This window comes from Podarcis muralis, chromosome 9 (genome assembly GCF_964188315.1).
Source record: "Podarcis muralis chromosome 9, rPodMur119.hap1.1, whole genome shotgun sequence".
In the NCBI taxonomy this organism is placed as follows: domain Eukaryota; kingdom Metazoa; phylum Chordata; class Lepidosauria; order Squamata; family Lacertidae; genus Podarcis; species Podarcis muralis.
In genome coordinates this window covers 78,474,294-78,502,274 of record NC_135663.1, presented here as the reverse complement: position 1 = coordinate 78,502,274, position 27,981 = coordinate 78,474,294, and the positions used below count along the sequence as shown (strand labels likewise).

General features: G+C 44.4%; 1 protein-coding gene across 1 annotated transcript; it reads left to right on the top strand.

Moving 5' to 3' along the window:
• Nucleotides 1–4: 4 nt before the first annotated feature.
• CPZ (carboxypeptidase Z) lies at nt 5–27,474 on the top strand. Its single transcript, XM_028744190.2, has 11 exons — nt 5–190; nt 9,468–9,497; nt 9,979–10,353; nt 11,758–11,967; nt 12,457–12,653; nt 13,342–13,503; nt 14,186–14,344; nt 18,995–19,130; nt 23,498–23,637; nt 25,254–25,353; nt 26,922–27,474. The coding sequence occupies exons 1-11, from the start codon at nt 103–105 to the stop codon at nt 27,284–27,286; spliced, it is 1,962 nt and encodes a 653-aa protein (XP_028600023.2). The 5' UTR covers nt 5–102; the 3' UTR covers nt 27,287–27,474.
• Nucleotides 27,475–27,981: the final 507 nt, after the last annotated feature.

Here is a 27,981-nt window from a genome sequence, read left to right as displayed (position 1 = left end):
GCTGGCCAGAGAGCAGCGCGCGCGTGTGGCTCCATCGACGTGGAGGAGCCGCTGGCCGGTGCTGCCACATCACGGCGTCGGCCACGCGCGAAGGGCCCCGGCATGTGGCTCCCTCTGCTCGTGGGCGCGCTCGTGGGCGCCCTGCACCCCGCCGCCGCCCCCGCCTGCCAGCCCGGCCAGGGGGCTCAAGGTAAGGCGATCAGCCACAAAGCGGCGCCTCGGGAGAGGGGGAGCTGGGCGGGGAGGGGGCGCTTTGGCCATTGAAGCGCCGGCTCAAGGGCTTCCTCCTGCAGAGCACAGCAGGATTGCACCGTCCCTGCAGCGGCTGGAGCCTCGGAGGATGCGGAGAGACGTGAGATTTCCTCTTTCCAGGAACAGAGTCTTGGCCAGACTCACTAATCGAAGGGGACGGTCCCTCGCCTGTGATTTTATGTGCGCGCTTTTGGTCTCCTGTGCATTTAACTTTGAGCGTGGCCCCCTTCAAAAGAGAGAAGGAGGAAAGGGCTTCTTAAAACCAGTAAGTTTCATTCCCCGGTGCCTCCGTCTGCTGCGCGCTCCATCGGGCCCTGGGAAGCCATAAGGGGACTTCAGCTCCCGGTTGGAGGAAGCAGAAAGAGGGGGCTAAAAGGGTGGGGGGCGGCGGCTCTGCTCATCTTTCTTCTCCTCGCTGCCTTCAAGAACCAGGTTTTCAGAACCAGGTTGGCAAACTCTGTAAGAACATCTTTTTCCTCCTGTATGATACTCATCTCCATTCTTTCTGTTTATTATTATAAATATTCGGAAGCATTTGTGGCGGCTCAAAAAGTTTCGGGGGAGGGAACTGATTCCCTTCATTGTACCCAGTTCCACAACCTGCCCCCAGAACGCAGCCAGGGAACTGATCCCAGCCTTGACATTTAATGCTGGTAGGCTTGGGCCAGCGACACAGGCAGCAGGGTCCCTCGTGGCATATTTTCGTGGCATCCCATGGGTCTTTCAGAGCCAAGGAACCTGCTCCAACCCTGAACTGGCCTCCTTGGGCAATCTGAGCCAATGGGGAAGGTTGGCTTCAAAGGATGGGCATCTTATCCAGCATCAAGCTCTGTAAACCAGCACCTTGACTTGGAGCCAAAAATTGACTGGGAGCTGGTGAAGATGGCAAAGCAATATGATGTGCTCAGTTAACAGTCTTTTAGCCATCATACAAACTAAGTGGAGTTTCTTCACTGTTTTCAAAGGCAGCTCTATGCCTACCGTATCCGGGTAGGGCTGCAGTTGGCATGGCAGTCTAACCTGGAAAAAGGTGCTCCGGCTCACAGTGGCCACTTGTCTCTCTAGGGCCGGGCTGGTCCATCCATAAGGCAAGGTGAGGTGACTGCCTCAGGTGGCAGGACCCACAGGAGCAAAAGATCAGACGTCCAAGGAATGCATCGCCCACTGCTGCCGTCATAGTGGTAGCAATGGCTACAGCACATTCATTGGAGGTCAGATCTACCTCCCTCTTCGGCAGCCCCCCCCCCAATGCTGCCTCTACAGCGGCCTCTTGGGGAAATAGGAGGTACTGCTGGTCTCCTACCCCTAGGGAGAAAATGATGGGGGGCTGCCTGCTGGGTTCTCCTGGGCTCTGCGTCCATCCAGCAGGATTCAGAGCAGGCCTCTTCTCTGCCCAGCCCTACCCCCCATGGCCTTTGATTCCCACAACTGTTGGATAAGGTTGATTTGATCCCCCATCCTGTTCCCGATGTAGATCTTTACTCCTCCCCCAGGTTCCTGATGTAGATCTTCACTCACCCCTTCTTCCCTTGTGGTTCACCTCAGGCGCCAAAATGTCTCAGGCCAGCCTTGTTTCTGCAAGGTCAGCCTGACATGAAACAGGGCCTATCCTGGTGACGCTGGGGAATGGGCAGGTTCCTAAGGTGGGAGATGGTCCTTCCAGTATCCTAGTCCTAAGTCACCAGCACTTTGAAGTGGACCTACAAACTGACTAGCAGGTCATGAAGATCTAGCAAAGAAGTCACATGTTCCTAGTATCTGGAATCAGTCAAAAGTCTGACTGCAGCATTTTGCAACCAGCTGAAGTTTCTGGACACTCTTCAAAGGTATCTCCAAATGAAGAGCATTATAGTACTCTTTGATGTGACTCAGTTATGTGTGACCATGGTCAAATCTGCCTTCTTTACAAATTGCTGAAGCGGGTGTACCAGTCTCAGCAGGGCAAAGGCAGTCCTTGCCACAGCAGCTCCCTGAGCATTCAGGAGTAAACCTGGGTCCAGGAACACTACCTAGCTGCACACCTGATTCTTCAAGAGGAGTGCAACTCCACAGCAGTGAAGCAAGCCAAAGCAAATTGCATCTGCACTGACAGATCTAGAGGTCCTACTAAGCAAGGGCATTTGTCTAGATGGATTTTCTCTCTCTCATTCATCCATCCAGCCAATGACCTAGAGTGGCCACTTATGCACTACCACAAGGAGGATAAAGGTAAAGGTAAAGGACCCTGACAGTTAAGTCCAGTCGCGAACGACTCTGGGGTTGCGGCACTCATCTCGCTTTACTGGCCGAGGGAGCCGACATTTGTCCGCAGACAGTTTTTCTGGGTCAGGTGGCCAGATTCTGGCGAATCAGAGCAGCGCACAGAAACGCCATTTTCCTTCCCGCCGGAGCGGTACCTATTTATCTACTTGTACTTCGACGTTCTTTTGAACTGCTAGGTTGGCAGGAGCTGGGACTGAGCAGTGGGAGCTCACCCCGTCGCAGGGATTCAAACCACCAACCTTCCGATTGGCAAGCCCTAGGCTCTGTGGTTTAGACCACAGTGCCACCCGCGTCCCACAAGGAGGATAAACATCACCAAAGAGAGGAAACGAATTTGCATAAAACATACATGCTAATGTATATATGGGTGCAAATTTCAAAATTAAAAACTGGAATTTAAATTTTGGTGGTACCTCCATCCCTTAAGACAAAAGACCTACACACATATCCATAGCACCCCCAGTTTATTCGTAGCTGTCTCCATATATCTCTGTAAACTGAGTTGCTATTTTAAGGCCCAGGAGCAACCTACCCAGAGTTGGCCCCCCCAACCATGAGGCAACGTGAGGTGGGCTCTTCAGACAGCAGATGTGGGTCTGAGGAGTGTGTGCTTGCCTCCTGCTGCCTCCTCTTCTGCTGTGAGTGCACCCCACCACTGCTGTAGGCACCCCGCCCCCGCTGGCTCCTCTGGCACAGGTATGACCTGCCACTGCTGCTGCTGGTGGTGGCATAGCACAGCTGTGGAGGCGACAGTGCTGCTGCTATGGCATGCTTGCAGTGGAGGAAGAGGAGGCAAAATGTCAAGGGGCAGGATGGCCCTGACCAGCCCTGCTTCCCCCCATTACATGTGGGTCATCTGGCTACCTGGGGCTGCTACTGCCAGAGAGAAGAGGAGGGTGGCAGCCATGGCCAGAGCTCTCCACAACTAACTTGTGGTAGCTAAGGCCCCAGCTGTAGCTTGCAGGAGCAGTTAGAAGAGCCCCATCTTTACTTCTAAGCGCTGGGTCAGCTCAGTGGCAGACACAGGCTCCAGTCATGTTGCCAGGCATGGTGAGGCCCCATCAGGGGAAAAGGAGAGGAAGTTGGAAAACCTGCCTCCTTTTCTTTGTTTATTTTTCCTTTCTATCCAGCTGTAGCACTTACCATTGTGCATTATGTCCATCCATCATTTCTATTTTATTTTTTAATATTTTTATTGGATTTTTGTATAAGCAAGCTTATAAAAAACAAAACAAAAGAGAACTCTGGATCACAAACACAGGATATTGGATTCAGGTCAATAGTGCATATGTAAAGGGTACATGAAAGTTACAAATAATAATAATAATAGCAGCAGTAGTAGTAATAATAATAATGATGATGATGATGATGATGTCAGTGCTTTTTTAAGGACTACATGCTCCATAAGTCCAGGGAAGCAGCAGGTAACATTTGATGCAACTGATAGGTATTTGCATAAAAGATGAATTCCTCCCATACAGAATGAAAAGAGACCAGTTTTGCAGTGCCATTAATAGCCCTAAATGCCAAGTTATCTTTTCTAGCAAAGCAAAGTTCCAAACATTATTCAGTCATGAGGAAATACAGAGGCCAGATAACGTTTTCTATTTTTGGACTATAGAAAGGCTTGCAGAATTTAAAGTTTGTTGGATTTCATGTCATTATTACTACCTTCAAACAAAGGCAAAAGGGAAAGCTGTGGGGCAAACTGAATACAGTGATACCTCGGGTTACAGACGCTTCAGGTTACAGACTCCGCTAACCCAGAAATAGTTTCTCAGGTTAAGAACTTTGCTTCAGGATGAGAACAGAAATTGTGTGGCGGTGGCGTGGTGGCAGCGGGAGGCCCCATTAGCTAAAATGGTACCTTAGCTTAAGAACAGTTTCAGGTTAAGAACGGACCTCCAGAACAAATTAAGTTCTTAACCTGAGGTACCACTGTACAGTAAATTCAGTTTCTTTGAAAACTGCCAACCAAAATGATTAAACCGGGGGCACTCCCACCAAAGGTGGAGGTATGTACCACATATCCTGCAATCTCTTTAGCAATCTGGGCTACGCTACAAGTCATATTGGAAAGTTAGATTGGTTAAGTTTAACCGAGGGTTAAGTTTTAGAGAAAGTTTCCTTCCATGTGCAGAGATAATTTCTGTTGGTTTATTTGTCATCCATCCATCATTTCTTACAGGGTAAATTCCAGAAATACAAAGCTGGAGAAACTATTTATTTAGCTATGCCGCATTGGAATGTACATCCCATTTTTTTAATGTGTGCAGTGGCCACAATATCTGCCTTGTATCTGCTGTCCTTTGAAACAGCTCCACCCATTTTGAATCTGTGCTGTGTCATTTTGATTCAGTATTTGGGTCCAACTCTGATATGTTAAATTTGAAGCTGTTTCATTCCCATTGACTATAATGGGAGATATAAAACTTGCTATTAAACCCCCCATTTCACATAAGTGGATGAAATTTGCAATCAAAGGAGTGGTTTAAACCTGCTTGATTTCAGGCAGATCCATTCAGGGTTTTTTTGCTTAGGGAATCTTTAGGGCTGTATCCAAGTGAACAGTTATGCTTGTGCAATAACGTTTAGCTGTGCAATGTAACTTCCCCATTCCTTGCACTCCCCCCCCCCCAAATAAATAAATCTGCTCCAGAAAGTTGGGGGAACCCCTGGACAAAATTTGGCACAAGAAGAGGACAGGGAAAATACCTTGTGCAGCTAAATGTTGTTACACTAGCATAGCTGCTTAGTTGGGTACTGCCCAACTAAGTCTCTACTTTTTTCTGAATTACCGGTAGATGCAAACCAAAGACAATTTAAAACTGAAGACAAGGCCCCCTCTTCTGAGGGGATGAAGACTGACAAATTTCAGAAAAAATAGACACAGCAGTTCTCCTACAAGCTCACACTTTTGTTTTCCCACCCTAAATTGACAATCAAGTTCTCTCCCTCAGTTTGTTATGGGCAAAATCAGTTTGAAAACTGGGGAGATGGAGGAGGCAGTCCTGGGTAGGAAACTCAACGAAGTTCCTACAAAAGGTCCAGGGACTTTTTTGCTAGGTGATTTTCTCATATCTATACCTATCTATCTATCATCTATCTATCTATCATCTATCTATCATCTATCTATCTATCATCTATCTATCTATCTATCTATCTATCATCTATCTATCTATCTATCTATCTATCTATCTATCTATATCTATCTATCATCTATCTATCATCTATCTATCTATCTATCTATCTATCTATCTATCTATCTATCTATCATCTATCTATCTATCTATCTATCTATCATCTATCATCTATCTATCTATCATCTATCTATCTATCTATCTATCTATCTATCTATCTATCATCTATCATCTATATCTATCATCTATCTATCTATCTATCTATCTATCATCTATCTATCTATCTATCTATCTATCTATCTATCTATCATCTATCTATATCATCTATCTCTATCTATCTATCTATCATCTATCTATCTATCATCTATCTATCTATCTATCTATCTATCTATCTATCTATCTATCATCTATCTATCATCTATCTATCTCTATCTATCTATCTATCTATCTATGGAAATCATGCTTTTCAGTCCTTTCTGAAAGTGCCCTTTGTGAAGAAGAGAAAGAGAAAGAAATGATTTTTAATTGTTTGGGAGGAGGAAGAATGATTGGGAAGGAAGCAAGATATCCCAGCAGTCTACTCTAGCTGCTTGCTTTTCATAGCCAAATGACAACCCAGCTGAAGAACAACTGTTTATTTACTTCAACATCTTTTCCCGCAAACACTGTGATTGCAGTGCACTGGGGAAATAATTAAACGTCTGTCGATCCCTTCTACCTCTCCACCCCCTCTAGAGTTCTGGGCGTTTCCCCAATCAGTCTGGTTTCATTTCTAAGAAAAGAAAAAGCAAAGTTGGGGCAGGGGGGAGGCTGCACATCTAACTTCTTTGAGGGGAAACAAGGGCACAGAGGGGCGTTGAGAAGCCTTGTTAATTCCATTTGGGCACATGAAAACCTGCCAGAATCACTCCAATTTGCCGTGTTATTTGGGGCACACTCAGAGCATATCTCTACTAAGGTAAGGCAAGGCAAAGGACTCCTGGACGGTTAAGTCCAGTCAAAGGCAACTATGGGGTGCAGCATTCATCTCACTTTTCAGGCTGAGGGAGCTGATGTTTGTCCACAGACAGCTTTCTTGGTCATGTGGTTAACATGATTAAACCACTTCTGGTGCAACGGAACACCGTGATGGAAACCAGAGCGCATGGAAACACTGTTTACCTTCCCACCGCAGTGGTACCTATTTAAGTACTTGCACTGGTGTGCTTTCGAGCTGCTAGGTTGGCAGAAGCTGGGAGAGAGCAACAGGCGGTCACCCCGTCACAGGGATTCGAACCGCCGACCTTCAGATTGGCAAGCCCAAGAGGCTTAGACCACAGTGTCACCCACATCCCTTATCCCTAGTATGCATCACTCACGGAGGCCTGCAACAAGTAAGACCACAATTTCGCACTAAAACCCCAATATCAAGATAACATACTCAGCAGGGCAGAAGCCGGTGGCCATGCAATGTGCAACATGACTTGCAGAACAGCAGGCAGGGAGGCGAGCAAGAAGCCCAGGCGAGCTGCAGAGGAACAGCCAGGACCATCCTGCTCCACTGACACTCTCTCACTCACCCAGCCATTTAGGCCACAGCAGTGCTGGAGGCTGAGGCTGAGGGAAGGCAGCTGAGCCCTGGTCTGCCCCACCTGTTATGGGCAGAGCTGTAAGGGGAGGGGTTGGGCAGATTGTGGGGGCAAAGGAGCAGCCAAGGTCTGTGAGGGGCAAACAGAAGCAGGTGGGGTGGGAAGGGGGAGGCTCTATCAGTGCAGAGTGGCCTTTGCAGGCCTTCCTGTGGCTCCTCTGCTGGCCACAGGAGAAAGACGCCTTTTCTCCCACAAACACCCCACTGCTGTAGCCGCCAACTCTTAATTGATTGAGTTTACTTTACTGCCAATTTTCCACAATGAACTGTGCCCAAAGCGACTTAACAGCTAACATTCAAAGCATCAAAATACAGAACATAGGAAATACAAATGTACAAAATACAGACCATGTCATGACAATTATCAACAAGTTGGCCAAAAAAGAATAAATTCAATATACATTTATAAGGCCACAATCTGGGCATAAGTACATAAATACAAAGCAAAATGAGAGTTAGGTAAAGCTAAAGGGACCCCTGACCATTAGGTCCAGTCGTGGCTGACTCTGGGGTTGCGGCGCTCATCTCACTTTATTGGTTGAGGGAGCCGGCGTACAGCTTCTGGGTCATGTGGCCAGCATGACTAAGCCACTTCTGGCGAACCAAAGCAGCGCATGGAACCGCCGTTTACCTTCCCGCTGGAGTGGTACCTATTTATCTACTTGCACTCTGATGTGCTTTCGAACTGCCAGGTTGGCAGGAGCTGGGACCGAGCAAGGGGAGCTCACCCTGTCGCGGGGACCTTCTGATCAGCAAGTCCTAGGCTCTGTGGTTTAACTCACAGCGCCACCTGCAAATAAGAGTTATATGCCAATAAATTCTCTAGCAATGTACTTCCTGTACTCCAAGGAGCCTGGCTTACAAATAAGTGGGGGGGGGGGAGGAGCATTTCCAAAAGGTGGTGCTTTATCCTGGGTCTTAGGCAAGTCAATCGAAAAATCCAGTTTATATCGTTTTTGTAAAGAAAAGCTCAACAACAATTTCGGTGGTTTCCTAAAAAGAAGCTCAACAATGTTGAGGTCTTCCTAAAACCTCAATAACTTTCGGGGTGTACTGGTTTTTCCTTGGCAACCCTACTGGAACGACCAGCTGCTGGTGCAGGTGTTATTGCGCTTTGAATTATCTGGGCATGGCTTTGGCATCTGTGAAGGATGGGTCAGGGTTTGGGTGATCTGTAAGGAGAAGGAATTGGGGCATGGGTAGCCAGGGGGGGCAGTTGCCCCCCTAGATCAAGTAAAACAATAGAAATGCTTAAGTAACTTACCAATCACGTTGGTTCTGTCGCCTCTAACCAAAGTCCCCCCCCCCCCCAAGTCCTGCCTGCCCCTAACAAAAATCCTGGCAACCTCCATAGATTGGGGGAGGTGTAAAGGGAGGGGGTTGGCCAGGGAGGGGTTTTTTTGTGGTGTTGGTAAGCAATGTGAGCACAGCCTCTAGCAGTTTTGTAAATTGCAGGCTGCAAAGGCTCCTTTAAAGATCTATGTCTATTACAGTGGTACCTCGGGTTACATATGCTTCAGGTTACAGACTCCGCTAACCCAGAAATAGTACCTCGGGTTAAGAACTTTGCTTCAGGGTAAGAACAGAAATTGTGCTCCGGCAGCACAGCAGTAGCAGGAGGCCCCATTAGCTAAAGTGATGCTTCAGGTTAAGAACAGTTTCAGGTTAAGAACGGACCTCCGGAACGAATTAAGTACTTAACCCGAGGTACCATTGTATATGTTTTCTGGTTCATCAATCTACTTTCCCTCCTCTTCCCTGGACTTTCTATGCATCATGTACTAATGATGAGATCCGAGAATGAGTTTTGGAAATGATTTAACTCTCTCTGCTGCTGTCTGTATTGCCACCTAGTGACTAAAGTGCAGATTTAACCTACAATATTGAATCTTTAATACAGTATGTGAAGTTACACGAACTGATGATGAGGGTTCTGCCTGAGCTAGTTACAGACCATAAGTTGTTTCTGCATTTTCATGGACATTCAGATTTGGCATCCAATCACTGAACTCACTCTCAAAGCAGAAGTTATACATTTAATATTTTCGGGTAGGCAGATGGTTTCGTTGTGTAAAAATGGTTTCGTTGTGTAAAAATTCTATCTAATATGCTGCAATTTGAAGCAGTCACATTTTAATTTATTTCATGACAACCTGTCCCCCCCACCCTCCACCTTTGTTTTCCAGCTCAGTGTCAAACCCCATCAGAAAATAAAGGTAAGATATCTGTTTTTGTTCCTTTTTTGAATTTTAATCTAATGTGCAAATACTGAAAAATCTTCCTAGATTTTCTCACACAAAGAGAGACAAAAGTGCCCATATTTCACTCAGAGTAATTAATGCTACTACTTCACCCATGTAGGAACTTGGCCAACATATCTATGAACCTCTTCATATTCAACATAGGGGTGCTTTGCCATATCACTATTTACCTTCCTGAATAATAATAATAATAATAGTGCTCATGGAACCCTTGTTTTAAAATAGCTATCCTGGATGCCAGTTTGCTTCTGGGCCCAGTCCCATGTGCCAACATGTTTAAAGCCCTAAACAACCTAGATGCCTCAGTCCTGTGAAGAGATTCCAGACAAGCCACTGATGAATAAATTCAAGGAAAGTCCTATGTTTAATACTAGACTGTTTTAGGTAGAATACTTAACAAGAAACATTTGTTTACTTATCTCCTGATTTCTTACAGCGACATGCGTGGACATCAGCTTGGGATCCTGCAATGATGTGTCCTATTCAAAAACAATTTTCCCTAATTTGCTGGATCAGAAGTCCAGAGGAGTGATTGAATACAGCTCCGAATATATCTTGATGAGTGTGCTCCATAACTTGCTGCAGGGAGAATGCAATCCTGATCTAAGGATTCTAGGCTGCTCTATTATGGCCCCAAAATGTGAAGAGGGGAAAATTGTTAAGCCTTGTCGTAAAGTTTGTGAAGCTCTGAGGAAAAATTGCCTTCCTGCCTTTGATGCGATTGACATGGCATGGCCATATTTCTTAGACTGCGATCGCTTTTTCGTCGATGAAGTGGAAGGATGCTTTGACCCATTAGCAAAGCTGCGAGGTAAGAACCAAAGCCATGTCTGCATGTGGTATATTATGCTGCGACGATCAGATCCAGTCAGCAGGCCTAGAAATTTGGCATGTCCTTGTAAATAAAAGACCTAAAGGCCCTGGCCACAATCCGAAGTATTTATGTCTGTAGGCTACAGAATAATTCCTACCGATATAATTCCAATGTATTAGGGACTTGGACTAGAGGTCAACTGAGTTACTCATTTTGTTACAATTGAATATTGGTTGCTGAAATCAACTTGTTTCAACCTGAGTTGAATCAGATGATGCATTTGTCATCTGGATTGCCAATCGGCCAGACTTTTAAGAAGGAAAGTGGAGAAGCCAGTCACATAATTAGGTATGTAGCTGATAATTTATGCACAAATAAACTAACCAGATTACTGGCATAGCCTGTACAAAACCACCTTGGGTTGACATCTGTTTAGGTCCATGTAAATCAGTCCTGAATGAAATAAAGTATTTGGTGTCCAGTTGGCACAAAGGTTTTTATTGTACATCACCTTGAGGCAATTGCGTAGAAAGTAATCAATAAATTGATGATTTAACATATCCTGCACACAGATTGGTGAAATCTCAATGTGATTTTAATGCCAAAAAGGTCAGATTAAGATTAGTTGATGTCTTGGAGTTGCAATCATTTGATCAGGAGGGAGCAGAAAAACATGTCTCTTTATAGTACAAAGAGGTATCACTCTAGCCAAAGGAACCAAAATTTTATGTCTTCAAGCATGAAGATCTCTTTTGCAAGCATTTTATTCTTCCTTCATACTTCACAACAGCCATGTGGGGTAGGCTAGCCTGAGAGCTGGTGATTGATCCAAGGCAGGAAGTGAGCAAAAACAATAATGAATTAAGTGGAAGTGAGCTTAAAATGTAAAACTGTATATGCTCAGATTATTTTCATTTTGCTTATTAGGCTTGACAAAATGTTTTTTGCTTTGGTGTTTTGTTAAAATTTGTGGAACTCTGCGGGCTCAGATTACTTTTTTGTAGTCCACAAAAATCTTATGCCACAACAAACTTGTTAGTCTTTAAGATGCCACAAGACTTGTTTTATGAGATTCCAAATGCCTCTGAGATGTTCACAAACAGAGCATGATGGAGAAGAAGGTCTCCTGGACATAGTTCTCAGAGACATATTTTCCTTAGGGACCAGTCTGCCTGCAACCCAGGGAACAGGATGACTTAACATGGGGTAAGTGTGATCCTAAAATAGAATATTAACCACCTACTTACAATTGGCTATCATGTTTGATTTACACATATCTTTTCATTTCTTTGAATTACATTTGTCCCAATTGTGTTATGTCCTCAGATGTTGGGATAATCTTCTACATGGGCATAAAAATTAGTGAGCAAACACAGCTACATCAATTGTCTTGCATTGCAGGGGAAACTGAATTTGTGGAAGATGCTCCCAGTGAGGTTCCTACTTTCATTCAGTTCACCCACCACTCATACTCACAAATGGTGAGAGAATTGAAAAAGGTAGCATCCAGATGTTCCCACATTGCTAAGCTGTACAGTATCGGCCGCAGCTTTGAAGGGAAAGACCTCTTTGTGATTGAGTTTTCTACAAGTCCTGGACACCATGAATTACGTGAGTAATGGACACCAGAGATATATGAAATTTGTTCAGAATATTGGCGTTGCTTGAACCATGGCAAACTGGAAAGAATACTCCTGTCCTTACTGTTAACTACACTAGGGATTGAGACCCGCATCAGCGAATAACGACTAAATTAAACGTATTTATTTTGTTGTTTAGTAATAGCAGTGTGCAATTACTGTAATATTTATAGAATGAGCGTGTCAAATAACCATAATGAACTATTGACTTATTGTATGTTTATACCAGATCTCTTTGGTGGTGGCACGTCTGCGCCTCTCACCTTGAGGCATGAGAAGGCCAGTCTGGGGCAGGGAGAGATCAAATGTCCCCCAGTGGTTCTTACTTTGGCAGTTTGTGGCAGACACCTTGATGAGGGCAGCACAAACCACAGTGACCACTGAGCCAAGTCTCACGGTCTGCTTCTTGAAAGTCATCTTGAAAGCCAGATAAAACATATCCTGGTCCATCTCTTCACAGTTAAGCCAGAGTTTAAATACATCGGCAACATGCATGGAAATGAAGTTGTGGGCAAAGAATTACTGATCTACCTTGCCCAGTATTTGTGCTCTGAATACCTTACTGGGAATTCCAGGATCCAGACGCTGATCAACAACACTCGAATTCATCTCCTTCCTTCCATGAATCCAGATGGATATGAACTCGCAGCAGAAGAGGTCAATACCTAGCAGGGGATTGGGCAGAACTTTTGTTTTGTTTTGAAAAAATATAGTGCTAAAAAAAAAATAGTGCCCAAGGTGTCTTAACAATGAATTCACAAAACAATATTTAAAAAACTAAAAAACCTCTTTTGCTTTTCTTTGGCAATAGTGTGTGATTTGCATTTTTTACCTGAGTCATCCAGAACAATTTATTTCTGCTTCTTGGTCAGGAGTTTGTGGTCAGCAGTTCCTTCAGCTCTGTAAGGCTGTAGCACCCAAGCTACAGTTCTTCTCTCCCCCCCCCCCCATAATCCCAGGTAGAAGGAGATCCTGCAACGTTAATATGTTGTGTCTTCTCCAGTTTTCAAAGACATGTGCAGGAAGATGAATCAAAGGAGATACTTTTGGAATTGCCATCTCCTCCCCTCTGCTTCCCCCTAAGGTAAAATTCCTCCCCTTAGTGACCAGGGCAAAGTAGTGCAGGCAGGAGGCCCCCTCAGACACCCCAATATCTGAACTGACCACTTGAGTTTTCTACTTCATTTTCACGGCAAGCAGGCCCACTTCTAGCTGTGACTATTTTGTTTAGATTACATGTTAGTTGCTGTTGTGGCTCTTCTGGATTTTCTCTGGTGCTTCAGTGCACCATCTCAAAGTAGCACCAGAGTTGTGGAGCTTATCCTTTTGTTCACTGCTTGACCAGGGGGCTGGCTACAATGGATGGACGAATGGAAGACAAACATCGCAGAATCTGGATCTTAACAGGAACTTCCCAGATTTGACGTCTGAAGCTTACAGGCTATCAAGGATCCGAGGGGCTCGTACTGACCACCTCCCAGTTCCACAGTCTTACTGGTGGGGTAAGGTATGGATTGCAAAAGTTTATGAAACATGTTCTATTTTATAGGCCATTAACATAGTATCTAAAAAGGTAAAGGTACCCCTGACTGTTAGGTCCAGTTGCGGACGACTCTGGGGTTGCGGCGCTCATCTCACTTTATTGGCTGAGGGAGCCGGCGTACAGCTTCCGGGTCATGTGGCTAGCATGACTAAGCCGCTTCTGGCAAACCAGAGCAGCGCACGGAAACGTCGTTTACCTTCCTACCGGAGTGGTACCTATTTATCTACTTGCACTTTGACGTGCTTTCGAACTGCTAGGTGGGCAGGAGCAGGGACCAAGCAATGGAAGCTCACCCCGTCGCGGAGATTCGAACCACCGACCTTCTGATCGGCTAGCCCTAGGCTCAGTGATTTAGACCACAGCGCCACCCGTGTCCCCTAACATTGTATCTAATTGCACATTTAAAATATCCTTAAATCATCGGGGCTAAAATACCCTTTGGTGCATAGTCTGCCTTATTTCAGTAATGCGTGTCAAAATGACCTCAGTTCTTAATTTTATGAGCTACGGTGATATCCTTCTTTACACAGAGCACTTTCATTAAAATGTTCCAGCGGTAATCTTCAGGCTGTGTTTTCCATTCATAAGATCTCAATGAGGCCATATTAAATGCATCTTAATGTGATCACTTTAAAATGTTCTTCAGGTTGCCCCTGAGACGAAAGCTGTGATGAAGTGGATCAAATCTATCCCGTTTGTCCTGTCTGCCAGTCTCCATGGGGGGGACCTGGTTGTTTCCTACCCTTATGATTACTCTGTACACCCCCTGGAAGAGAAAATGTTTTCCCCCACCCCCGATGAAAAGGTAATATTGCATGACAGACCCATTCGGAATAATGCGAACCTGTGTGAATTTGCAAAATGGCCGACCAAAGAATTTGCTAAGAATTGCCTGACAAGAAAAGTGTGATAGTTCTACAAACAGCAATTGCTTGCATTTAAATGGCTCACCACGCACCTCCATTGCAGTTTAGAACAAGAGTCATTGTATTTAAGAAGAAAATGTCTGAATCCATTGTCCCAGGAAAGCCAAGTCTTAGTCCCCAGGATCAGCAGGAAACATTGAAAGAGCAGCTCTGAGTAAAATTAAAAGGCAACAGAAGGGGGCAGTAATGTCATTTTTATTTAGTCTGTCAGAAGAAGCCCTTTTACTCACTTTCTTTGGGGTTGCAACTGCCAAAGAATCTTTATTTAGAAACCTATGGGATCTCCTTCCAAGTAAATTTGTCTAAGATTATTATGCTCTGAAGAACTTTAAAATGCACATTTCTCATTTCCCTCTTGTGCATTTTATTGCCTTAAATCGCTGAATTACAAGAGAAATAATTCACTTTTATATCATAAAATGCTCCCCACCCTTTTTAAGGCAATCATACATGTAGTATTATATATCTGGATTCATCACACCAAGCAGGTAAGATGTCTATAAGATGGGGCCCAAGATATTTTGTGTGGATTCTCAGGGCCCAGCCATCATTTTGGGAAGGCCAGTATAGACTTGGAATATGGGTCTCTTCCCACACATATATCATAATCCTATCCTATACATTCAATCTCATGAGTCATGGAAGAAAAGTGTTTCTCCAAATTCTGAAATGACATTTCTAACATTTCTGAAATTGCACCATGGGCAATGCTAGTGTTTGTCTACTAATCCCCAAAAGACACACATTTTTTCTTTACTGTTATTTTGCTTTTTGGGTTATTTTTGTAACTTTTGTGTTGGTCTCAGTAAAGGAATTATACCACCAATGTTTTGAATACCACCCCCTTAATGGATTCACAAGGCTGCAAACATTTTATAAAGCATGCCATTCCCTTCAAAGTTTTGTTTTTATGGTCTTTTTTCATTGCAAAATCATGAATTATCTCCCAAAGGTCAATTTCTTCTGGCAAATATATACTTGATAGACAAAATAGCTAAGTGACTCACAGAGCAATCCTATGCATTAGAGATTAGGCTGGCTTTGTTCAGTGGTGCTTACTTCCCCCTAAGTCAGCATGGCATTGCAGCCTTATCCACTCTGGGGTTCTTGTCTAGCATGTGCAGTTTTTAATGAGTGGCCCTTTACACTATTCGCAAGGCTGGATCTTTGCCAAAACAAACAAACAAACAAACAAACAAACAAACAAACAAACAAACAAACATGAATCAGACAGTACAGCTCTATTCTCTCCTGTTTCTTGTGAGCCTTTTCAATGTGGTGATGCTAATGGTGCTATTACCTGTCTTTTGAAAGCATTAGACTGGAGTCACGTGATGCTTGCGGCCCATTGTCTTCATCATTTGCCAAAGACAGTCTCGACACTGAAATCATCTTATTCATCAACTTCCCTAGTTAGTGTATTACCCGAGTCAGACTGCAAAATGGCTTGTTTTTCTGGGAAAAGGCTAGAGGATTGTTGGTGTCGTTTAGCTCCCCTTATTTAACTTCCTTGCATTTCTGACTCCTTGACTGATATGTATAGCCAGTCCCAGAAACAGTGGTATGCTGTGTGAACGACACATTTACTCACATAGATTTTGGGCCTGTGATTCCTAAAAGCATCACTGGCTATCACTGTCCCTGATTATTATGGGTGCTTTGTCCCTTCCAGCGGCTGCATCCCTCTCCTGCTGTGCACAAGGAACCCAGGGACTTGCAGTTCTTGAGAACACAAGCACAAATCTTTCTGTCTCTAAAGCTACAAATGCTAGCTTTTCTGCAGAAACACATTCTCCCTGTCCTAGGCAAGGGTCCAGGTGCACAACTCATTGTTTGGAAAGTTAGTTCTTCTTTCCTAACACAGAATCTGATTGATTGACTCCAGCAGATCTCACAATAGGTATGTAGATGTAGGTGTGGTACGCTGGTTTGACATCAACTGATAGGAAGTGCCTACAGAGGGTGGTGAATACAGCATAAGATATTATGGGCTGTCATGTGAATCCGCTGGATGAAATAGCAGAAGAACATTGCCTCAGGAGAGTGAGGGAAATTCTCAGGGATGATTCACACCCTGGCCGGCACTTTATTGACCTCCTGCCCTCAGGCAGAAGATATAGAAGCATGATTAGTCGCACCAACTGGGTAAAGAACAGCTTCTATCCATGGGCTGTTAGGCTGCTGAATGAAAAGATAACAACAGGGCAACTGACTTTTGGGTTTGGTGGGTGTGCGCCAGTAAATGAGGGGAAGTAAGACTAAGAGAGCTGAGTGGGGGGGGGGTGCTCGTGTAATCTCACTGTATACAAGTTGTACAAGTGACAATAAAGTATTTCAATTTCAATAGATACAGGAAAAATAATTTCCCATAAATATTCTGAAGCATGATCTGCAATTTAGTCAGTTTGGACCAGGCTCTGCTGGTGCACCTGATGGGAGAGTCAAGGGCTCCCACAGTTTGATCAAGTGCTGGAGCCAATTCAAGACTGGATTCACCTAACCTGAATGTCCTGCTGCCTAATTCCAGATGTGTTGGATTGTGCTGTAGCCATTCAGTCAGGAGGAAAATGCACGCTGTCTTTCTCAGAGGCAACTTTGCCAGTTCTAGCGAGTCCTGGCATAGATGAAGACCTGATAGCCTCATTTCAGTGCATGGAGCAGTCTGGGAGGCATTCTCTGACACCCTGCAGTGTTGGGTATCCAACTGAAAGGGGAGCTAGTCAGGCAGCGTGGGGTATTGAGGGGAGAGCTAAGGGCACAGTGTCCCTCAGCCCAACAGGGGATAAAGGTGGGGTGGGAGATACATTGGGCGGGGGCCCCAGCCACTAAGAAAGTGAAGCCCCCAACCCAAAAAGGGTGAGAGTCTCACCAGATAGCTCTGAACCTTAGAGACGTACTGGAGCTCTGAAGGCATTTGTGACCCACAAAGCAGTAAGATGGGAACCCTCAGGATCTGTTTGCCCATTGTCAGCCTTGGCTTTTGGAGCCCAGAAAAATCTAGCCTTGTTCCTTATCCACAGCTGCTTCACACACTACCCAGAAGCAACAACAAAGTGTGAGCCACCTGCTTCAGGTTGTTGTGCAAAGGCAAAAACTGTTGACAAGGTTTTAGATTGGCTCCAGGCAAAGCACCCGACACCATCTTTACTGCTGCCACTTCTGGGTTCTATGTGACGTGGACCTCAAAATATAAACAAGGAGAAGCATAATGCGTTTTAGTCAACGGCCCGCAGCCTGCTTTGTCTGTGGTTCCTGCTATTAGTTAACCTAGAACTTGGAGTGAAATGTGCTTCACCAAGGGAGGCTTGCATCTTCTTGCTGCTGCAGCCAGTCTGCCCTTCATCCAGAAGCTGCTCCTCAGCTGCAGCCCCTCTGCCGGCTGCCCGGTCACAAGTCCTTGGGCCTTGCTGTCTCCCCCTCTTAATCTCCACGGCACATGTGCTTCTTTGTGCCTCCATAGCATTTGCTGGTTTCTCTCCTCCAGACACTTCACCACCAGAATATTTTAGCTAGGCAAATGCACAGCTGAGTGCCTTTCTCTTAAGGTTTTTCAAAGGCTGTTAGCAGAATATCTGCAGTCTAGTACAACTGACATCAAACCAGGGCTGAAATAAGCCTTTTTAATTTATGCCAAGAGAACAGAGGTGCCCTGGAATGGGCATTTGTGACTTCGCTTGCCAGATCTATTCAAAGAAATGCTGAGCATTTAACACCTTTGGAAACATATAAGAGAGGTTTTTAAACTTTGTTTTATACCATCACTGCTCGTTGCCTAGAGAATATATTTTTATTAGGCGACTAATGAAAATAAGCATAACAACCCGAAGCATTTGCAGTTAGAAATTGTGCTGCAGTTTAAAACACACAAATTCTAAGTGGTGGGTAGACACAGATGTGGAATCTTTATTAATGACAATATGGTAATTAAAAAAAAATAATGACCAAGAATCCTCACTCTGCTGATGTAAAACTAAAATAGCAACAAAAACTTCACACACAACAGACAAGGATCCAGGAGGGAGACTGACAATCAAGGTTCCTTTGTTGCACCTACAAACGAATCTCTTCGGGTTCAAAACTAGACTGCTTCCTCTCTTTTTTTCATTCATTAAAAGAAGAAATGAAGTGAGCAACACAGTAACATGATAGGAAATTATACAGGATCAGAAACTGTAAAATTTTCTTGTTTTTCTTTTTTTTATCTTTTTGTAAATGGCTTTGAGGGTTCCCCCACCAACAATCAAACTCTGTCTAAATTTAAATAAAGAAACAAGCAAGCCAGCAAACCAGCCAAAACGTTATGCCAAACATTTTCAGCCCATTTAACTAGAATAGGCTGGGGGTGTTTCCCATAATATCCCAGTACTGGTGGGCTGCTGTGCAGGTCACAACCTGTTTGAAATGTCCAAATGCAAGTGGTAGCATCAGGAATTTAATGGACATGTGCTTGCAACGTGTGTGTTTCAACAACTGGAAGGCAAACAGCATTTGGAGTAAATAAAAATAATTCAACTCTCTCTCTTTTTTAGATGTTCAAATTGCTGTCTAAAGCCTACGCAGATGCACACCCTGGCATCTCGGACAAGTCAGAAATGCGTTGTGGTGGAAATTTTGTGAAGCGAGGAGGCATCATAAATGGTGCTGAGTGGTACAGCTTTGCAGGAGGTACATCTCTTTAGCAATTTGATAACTCTGCAAGAAGTCTGAAGTTTCTAATCTTAAATTCTCAAAGGAAATTTCAGTAAGGCTTTTGACAAAGTCCTCCATAATAGTCTCAGGAGGAAGCTGGTAAAATGTGGGTTGAATGAGGAAGCTGTTAGGTGGATTTGTAGCTGGTTGACTGACTGAACCCAAAGAGTGTTCATTAATGGTTCCTCGTAATCCTGGAAGAAAGTGACAAGTGGGGTGCCACAGGGTTCTGTCCTGGGCCTGTTGTTGTTTAATGTCTTTATAAATAACTTAGACAAAGGAATTGAGGGGATGCTAATCAAATTTGTAGATGACACCAAACTGGGAGGGGTAGCTAATGCCACAGAAGACAGAATCAGAATTCAAAATGACTTTGATGGATTGGAGAATTAGGGACAATCTAACAAAATGAATTTCAATAGGGACAAGTGTAAGGTTCTGCGCTTAGGCAGGAAGAACCAGGTGCACAAATCTAAGATGGGGGACACCTGGCTTACTAGTTGTACATGTGAAAAGGACCTAGGGGGTCTTAGTGGACCACAAGCTTAGCAGTGTGATGCAGCAGCAAGAAAAGCTAATGCTATTCTAGGCTGCATCAACAGAAGCATAGTGTTCAGATCAAGGGAAGTCATAGTAAAGGTAAAGGTACGGGCCAGTTGTGTCCAACTCTAGGGTTGTGCGCCCATCTCACTCTATAGGCCGGGAGCCAGCGCTGTCCGCAGACACTTCCGGGTCACGTGGCCAGCGTGACGAAGCTGCTCTGGCGAGCCAGCACCAACACAGCACACGGAAACACCGTTTACCTTCCCGCTATAAGGTGGTACCTATTTATCTACTTGCACTTAAGAGTGCTTTCGAACTGCTAGGTGGGCAGGAGCTGGGACCGAACGACGGGAGCTCACCCTGCCGCGGGGATTCGAACCGCCGACCATACGATCGGCAAGTCCTAGGCGCTGAGGTTTTACCCACAGCGCCACCCGCGTCATGGTCCCACTCTATTCTGCTTTGGTCAGACCACACCTGGGAATACTGTGTCCAATTCTGGGCACCACAATTTAAGAAGGATGTTGACAAGCTGGAATGTGTACAGAGGAGGGCAACCAAGATGATCAAGGCTCTGGCAATTAAGCCTTACACAAGGAGCGCTTGAAGGAGCTGGGTATGTTTAGCCTGGAGAAGGGGAGACAGAGAGGAGATACGATAGCCATCTTCAGATATCTAAAGGGCTGTCACATGGAAAAGGGAGCAAGCTTGCTTTCTCCTGCTCCAGAGGGTAGGATCTGAATCAATGGTTACAAGAAAGGAGATTCCGTCTAAACACCAGGAAGAACTTTCTGACAGTAAGAACTGTTCAGCAGTGAAACAGACTCTCACAAGAGGTGCTGGACTCTCCATCCTGGAAGGTTTTTATAGGTTGGATGGCTTTAGCTGAGATTCCTGTATTGCAGGGATCACCCTTGGATCCTTTCCAGTTCTAAGATTCTATGAAATAGACTCTTAAGATGGACAAACCACACAATATTTTCACATATTATAGCAATTCTTAGAATTCCATGGGTCAGTGTCATCGTAGTATGTCAATGAAGCTATTGCGAGTTGAGAAAGAGAAACTTTGGCTAAGTGTGCTGATTTGTTCTTTATTGCATTTCTATCCCACTTTCCCATCCAAGGAACTCAAGGTAGCTCTCCTGCTCCTCATTTAATCCCCACAACAAGAACCCTGTCAGGTAGGTTAGCCTGAGAGGAAGTGACTGGCCCAGGTTACCCAGCGAGCCTCATGTGGGGATTTGAATCTAAGGCTGGATCAACACTGATAAAAAAAAAATGCTAAGAAAAAAAGTTATATCTGTAAATGCAATTTCCCATTGGCTGCTGGTGTCGCATTTTTATACCGCATTTATAATGTTATAGCTCACCAGTATAGATTAGTCCTAAGGACTAGTCTCCCAAGTCCTAGTCTAATTCTCCAACTGCTACACCACACTGGCTCTAATGTAGGCTTGACTAATTTGTGATCCATCAAACCAAATGTATTAAAAGGGAGAGAATGATATATCTGCCAGCATTTCACAGATGGAAACGGTGATGTGTTTTTATCTTACCAAGAATTATGTACTTCACACTGTTGACAAGACACATCACTACCTGCTTTATTCGCTTGTTTTGCAGTAATCTGTCCTCTGCTGAATTTAGAGCCAAAAGTGTGATTCACTGGAAGCAGGGAATAATAATAATAATAATAATAATAATAATAATAATAATAATAATAATAATAATAATTTATTATTTATACCCCGCCCATCTGGCTGGGTTTCCCCAGCCACTCTGGGCGGCTTCCAACTGAATATTAAAAACAGTACAGCATCAAACATTAAAAACTTCCCTAAAGAGGGCTGCCTTCAGATGACTTTTAAAAGTAAAATAGTTGTTTATTGCTTTGACATCTGCTGGGAGGGCGTTCCACAGGGCAGGAGCCACTACCGAGAAGGCCCTCTGCCTGGTTCCCTGTAACCTGTGGACACATAATTGCCCCACAATCTGTTATGGATAGTTCAAAATATCTTAGCAACTGTACAGTGTGAAACAACAACAACAACAATAACAATGTTTATATCTTGCCTCTTTTCTATAAAGAGATCCAAGGTGGCTTATGGATAAAACAGAAACAGCTGAAAGCATAGAAAAAAATAAAATTTAAAGCAATGAAACACTGATTAGTATTTAAAACAGTGCTTTTTTCAGGGGTTACTCGAGGGTACACAGTACTGGCACCTCGTTGTTGTTGCTGTTGTTGTTAAAAAGTGTGACGCTTACTGTAACAGCTTCATGGTGAGTACTGGCACCTATTTTTCTAGAAAAAAAAGCACTGATTAAACACACAGACATATAAACACACACAAATATAAAAGATATAGTAAAACATACAGATAATAACTACAAGAACATCACAACACCAGCCCTTTCCTTAAAAACAGTCAGGCAGAAATGGCAGGCGGTGCTGTATTTTTCACGCACAGATATTTATCTGCATGCGCACTAGAGACAAAGTGCATCCGTGCACCTCCTAAGAGCTGTAATCTACTCCAGCAATTCACCCTAACAAAAACGTAGCATGGCATCCCTAAGGGGAGAACGCTTTGCCAGGGACAGGAGCCAGACAATAGGCTCTTTCTCTGGCTGATACTGTGGGTGAATGGGAAGGTTTCTGAGGAATCGTTGTTCTTCAGGCATCTGTTTCCAGAACGGCTAATGAGACAAGCGAAAAGTGCGAGTGAACCAGGCGATTTCAAGCTACACTGGACCCACCTCCCATGTGGAGACATGACTATCTGAATAGGGAACTGGGCATTTGGAATGGACTGAAGAAGTCCTAGTGGAGCCTGGAAGTGGTCCCTCCCCCACCCTCAGTGAGACCTCCTGTGTACCAGGAAGCAGGGAGACTGCTACCCACTTGGCACAGAGATAACCACAGTGGATTGTGGGATCTATTCCAGATGATACAAATCCATTCCAGAGTTTTTGCAGAACAGAATGAACTCACAGAGTCATAGAATGATAGAGTTGGAAGGGACCCCAAGGATCATCTAGTCCAACCCCCTGCAATGGAGGAATCTCAACTAAAGCGTCCATGGCAGATGGCCATAATTCCTCCCAAATTTTCCAGAGTGGAACTCGAAATCTACATTGATTAGAATGTGATTCTGTTCCAAAACGAATCTCCCGTTTTCTGTTCCACATTCACACAATGCGGCAGCTAGACTGGTGACTGGGAGTGGCCACCAAGACCATATAACACTGGTCCTGAAAGATCTTCATTGGCTCCCAGTACGTTTCTGAGCACAATTCAAAGTGTTGGTGCTGACCTTTAAAGCCCTAAATGGCCTTGGCCCAGTATACCTGAAGGAGCGTCTCCACCACCATCGTTCCCTCGCTGCAAGAAGTGAGGTTACAGGGAACCAGGCAGAGGGCCTTCTTGGTGGTGGTGCCTGCCCTGTGGAACGCCCTCCCAGCAGATGTCAAGGCAATAAACAACTATTTTACTTTTAAAAGACAACTGAAGGCGACCCTGTTTAGGGAAGTTTTTAATGTTTGATGCTGTATTGTTTTTAATATTCAGTTGGAAGCTGCCCAGAGTGGCTGGGGAAACCCAGCCAGATGGGTGGTGTATGTATGAATATATATATATATATATATATATATATATATATATATATATATAGTTGTTGTTGTTGTTGTTGTTGTTGAACTAAACCCTGGGAGGCTCCAAGTTGCTTTAGTGTCGTATCAAAATGCCCCCACCAAATGCCATTACTGATGAACCTTCCAATCTTCCTCTTTTCAAGGAATGGCAGATTTTAACTACCTTCACACAAACTGCTTCGAAGTTACGGTGGAGCTTGGTTGCGAGAAGTTTCCCCTGGAAGAAGAACTGTATTCACTCTGGCAGCAAAACAAAGAAGCTCTTCTGAAGTTCATAGAAATGGTAGAGTTTCTTGTGACTTCTTTCTTTCTCCTTCCTTTTAGTGAGCTGCTCACCAGGGAAAGTTTGTGACACGATTTGACCCAAGGGACCCAGCTGCCTTTTCCACAAATGGGCTGCAAGTAGCAGTCCACAGATAACTCTGATGTAACTTCCTCCCTTATTTGAGATTATAGCTGAAGACCGAGGGCAAGCAGTGTCCAAATTCCTGCTGTCAAGCCAGTTACGTGTGCTCATTTTCCATTCTGTTCATTCTGGGCAGGGCCGGCCTGTCCATGAAGTAGACTGAGGCAGCTGCCTCGGGTAGCGGAATCCAAGGGGCACTGCCATGAGCCCCCATTGCCTCCGCTGCCAGAGAAGTGAGGAGAAGCAGCCAGTGTTTTTTTTCTGGGTGTGCTGAAGGATAGGCAGTACAGGCACCTTTTTTCTAGAAGAAAAGCACTGAATTCAAATATCATTTTTACAGTCATTTTTGTGTAGGGCACTTCAGAACAGACCTTCTTGAAACCCTTATTGGGGAGGCTGCAGCTTCTGTTTTTGAAGCAAATGCTATCTTAGATCAGTGGCCTGGCAAGTCTACCTGAACAATAAGTGGCTGCAAAATTAGGAGCAACAAGACATCCCTTACCAGGTCATTAGCAGGTATCTGTTGTGTATTGTTCTGAGGAGCCTGGTCATAATAGGGATTTAAAGTTGTTAGGAATATGCCCGTTTCCCTTCACGGGCATTAAGTTACTCCTCATTAAGCATCCCTGTTTTATTTGCAGTATCATCCTTCAATACAAAGTCCAGTCCAGACCCATAAATTTATTTTTATTTTACAGCTGATCTGCTTTAGAGAATCCAAATGGGACTCACTCGAGACAAAAGGGCCTGCGAATAAATGAGCCCCTAATAGAGATGACTGAGTCAAGTCACTTTGCGTTTAGCCATAGGCCATTGTAACAAAACACTGACCTCACCCAATAAAGTCTGGGAAGCACTGGCGGAAGAACGGGAGTGCAGAGGGAGCGGACCGCCCCTGGCACCACTATTCCGGTAGGGTGTTGTTGCAGCAGGGGCCCCGGACACGCACCATGCCCCTCCGCGCGCCAGGCGCCATGCCCCCAGGATACACGTCAAGCCCTCACAGGTGGCATGCAAACGGCCCCCAGGATGTGTGTCATGCCCCCACCTGCTCTCTGCCCCCGGTAGCAGAGCATGCAGAAAGAGCCCTGAATATAGCACACAGGGAAGCATTAAACCAAGGAAATTTCCTGAACAACCGAGGGTCCTCTCAGTCAAAACTTTTGCCTCATTCCACCCCCGCATCCCAATCATCGCAAAAAAGGGCCACTCTGTGCATGGGTAGATAAATCTTCACATGATAATCAATTCTAAACATTCCTGGGCTCAACCACCTTTTTCAACTTCAGTACTGTAGACGGTATTGTGCCATCTCATAAAGTTTCACCTGAAACAGAAATGTAGATTGATGGATCTCGCAGCAATAGATGGAAATCCACTCTCTGCTCTGTGGCAACCCCTCAAGGGAAAGCCTTACTCACCAACATCTCTTCTTTGTTCTATAATCAGCAATTAACTTTTACCTGTTAAAATTGCTGTCTCTTTCTTTGTAGGCTCATCGTGGAATAAAAGGGATTGTATCTGACAAATTTGGAAACCCGATAAAGAATGCCCGAATTTCGGTCAAAGGCATCCGTCATGATACGCTTGCAGGTAATAGAGTTGGATGGAGAAGCAAATTAAGGCCTGAAACTGGGAGGTGGGGTTCATCTGAATATCACAATATTCTTTTTTCATTTCGAAAACAGTAATATTTTATTAATTGCTTCACTTATGCAACAACTTCTTTACCTTCAAGTCAATTTACAAAATCCAAAAGCAATAAAACAACTCAGACATGAATTGTAACCAATCAATTAAACTATCAAAAGACAGTGGTACCTCTGTTTATGAACTTAATCCGTTCTGGAAGTCCGTTCTTAAACCGAAACCGTTCTTAAACTGAGGCATGCTTTCCCTAATGAGGCCTCCCTCCACCGGTGCCCTTCCACCGTTCAGCTTCCATTCTTAGACCGAGGTAAAGTTCGCAAACCAGGACACTACTTCTGGTTTTGTGGAGTTCATAAACCGAATAGTTCATAAACAGGGCAGTTCTTAAACCGAGGTACCACTGTATCAAAGGAAAGATCAAAACAAGGGAAAAGCCAATGTGATGCTCTCCAGATGTTGGATTGCAGTTCCCATCAGCTCTGACCATTGGCCATGCTGACTAGGGCCGATGGAAATTGTAGTCGCTTCAGGCAGTGGAATCGTGGCGGGGGGGGGGGTGTCCATCTGCCCCTGACACAACACAGCAGAATTCACAGAACTCTTGTGGAAGTCTTGACACCAGTAGGTGAAACTTCAGGGTGGCAAAGTAGGATTAGCTGCCCCTGATTGTAGGGCAACAACATTTTGGGGGCCACATGTTCCCCAGGCCTGTGTGAGAATAACATGGAAAGAAGCTTCCATGTCTGTGGTTCTCCAGTCTTGGTCCCAAACTACTATAAATGTTTAATAATAATAATAATAATAATAATAATAATGAATTTTATTTATATCCCGCCCTCCCCAGCCGAAGCTGGGCTCAGGGCGGCTAACAACAATCAAAATAGTCCAACATTCTAAAAGCATTCATTATAAAATTAACTAAATCAAATTAAAATCAAATTAATGGCAACAATCAAGCAAAATTCTGTGCAGATTGCCAGAGGAGGGGGTCAGGCTGCGCCCTGACCAAAGGCCTGGTGGAACAGCTCTGTCTTGCAGGCCCTGCGGAAGGATGTCAGGTCCTGCAGGGCCCTAGTCTCTTGTGACAGAGCGTTCCACCAGATCGGGGCCACGGCCAAAAAGGCCCTGGCTCTAGTTGAGGCCAGCCTAACCTCTCTGTGGCCTGGGATCTTTAGGATGTTTTTATTTGCAGACCGTAAATTTCTCTGTGGTGACAGGAAAGTGATAGGATATAGTGACAGGAAAGTTAAATGAGCATGGTTTCAAACTAGAACTGAGATGTGAATTTCAACAGGGACAAATATAAGATTCTGCACTTAGGCAGGAAGAACCAGAGTGGGGGCTTAAAGCTGGGTCCCCTCAGTCCTAGTCTACGACTACATTATACCATCTCCATAGCATCTCACTTTCAATAAATCCTATACTACTGAAATAGACCAATGAATATGCATATGTGGAAGTATCGTTCTATAATGTTTGAAAATTTAAAACAAGACATTTGTTCCTTTTAGCTGCCGGCGGAGACTACTGGAGACTGCTGCCTCCTGGTACATATGTTGTCAGTGCTCAAGCTCGCGGCTACAGTAAAGTCCTGAAGAAAGTGACTTTGCCTGCCAAGATGACCAAGGCTGGACGGGTGGACTTTGTCTTGCGACCCCTCCTTAGTAAGCCCCCTCGAATTGGCCATGGGGCCATGGGCACAGCATATGAGCAGTATGACCCATTGGAGCACTTTGACCCTCATGCTCAGCATGCCCAACCAGAACCAAGAGATGATGGAGGGCAGTCGGTCCAGCCGAGAGAAAAACCCTGGTGGTGGTCTTACTTCAGCTCTCTTGATCAACACAAACCTTTGTGGCTGCTTAAACATCACTAAACTGTTCTATGTCGCACTCGTCATCTGAGCACACTAGCAGTAAATTGCATTTCCAGCTCTACTTTTGATGATAACAGAAGTATTTGAACCCGATTCCATTGTGAATATAACCTTGCCTTGCTTTCCCCTCCCTGCATTTTCTTTACTTCAAAATACAAAGAAAATATTAAAATTGGTATGCTCTTAAAGCTGGATGCAGCGGTTAATATTCCCTGGTACTGTGCTTCCCTTGTGCCATTGTTGTTAATCATCAGATTTATTATTTATTAGGACCCTAAAGTACCTGAAGAGAAATCTTTCTGATCCTTTAATGCATTTTCATACATGTCTTAACACATTCATTACTGCAAGTGAAAACACCCTTTAGGAAAAATTGGAAAAGCCTTTTATTCTATACACATTACTTCTACTTAACTTGGTACATTAATTTCCCCATCTGAAATGGTTTCTTAAAAAATATCACTTAACGTCTACATTGGTTTTCATGTAGGCTTTTGAAAAGTATGAAAGGAGAGATCCTCATTTAAGCCGGCAATGACTTAAATGGGGTAGCCAGATTCTTTCAGACTGAAAAGGACATCATGCTCTTGCTGAAACGAAGATCCAGCAGGCGTTTCTCAAAAACAAGTCATGCTAGATGAATCTCATATCTTTTTTTGATAGAGTTACAAGCTTGGTGGATCAGGGGAATGCTG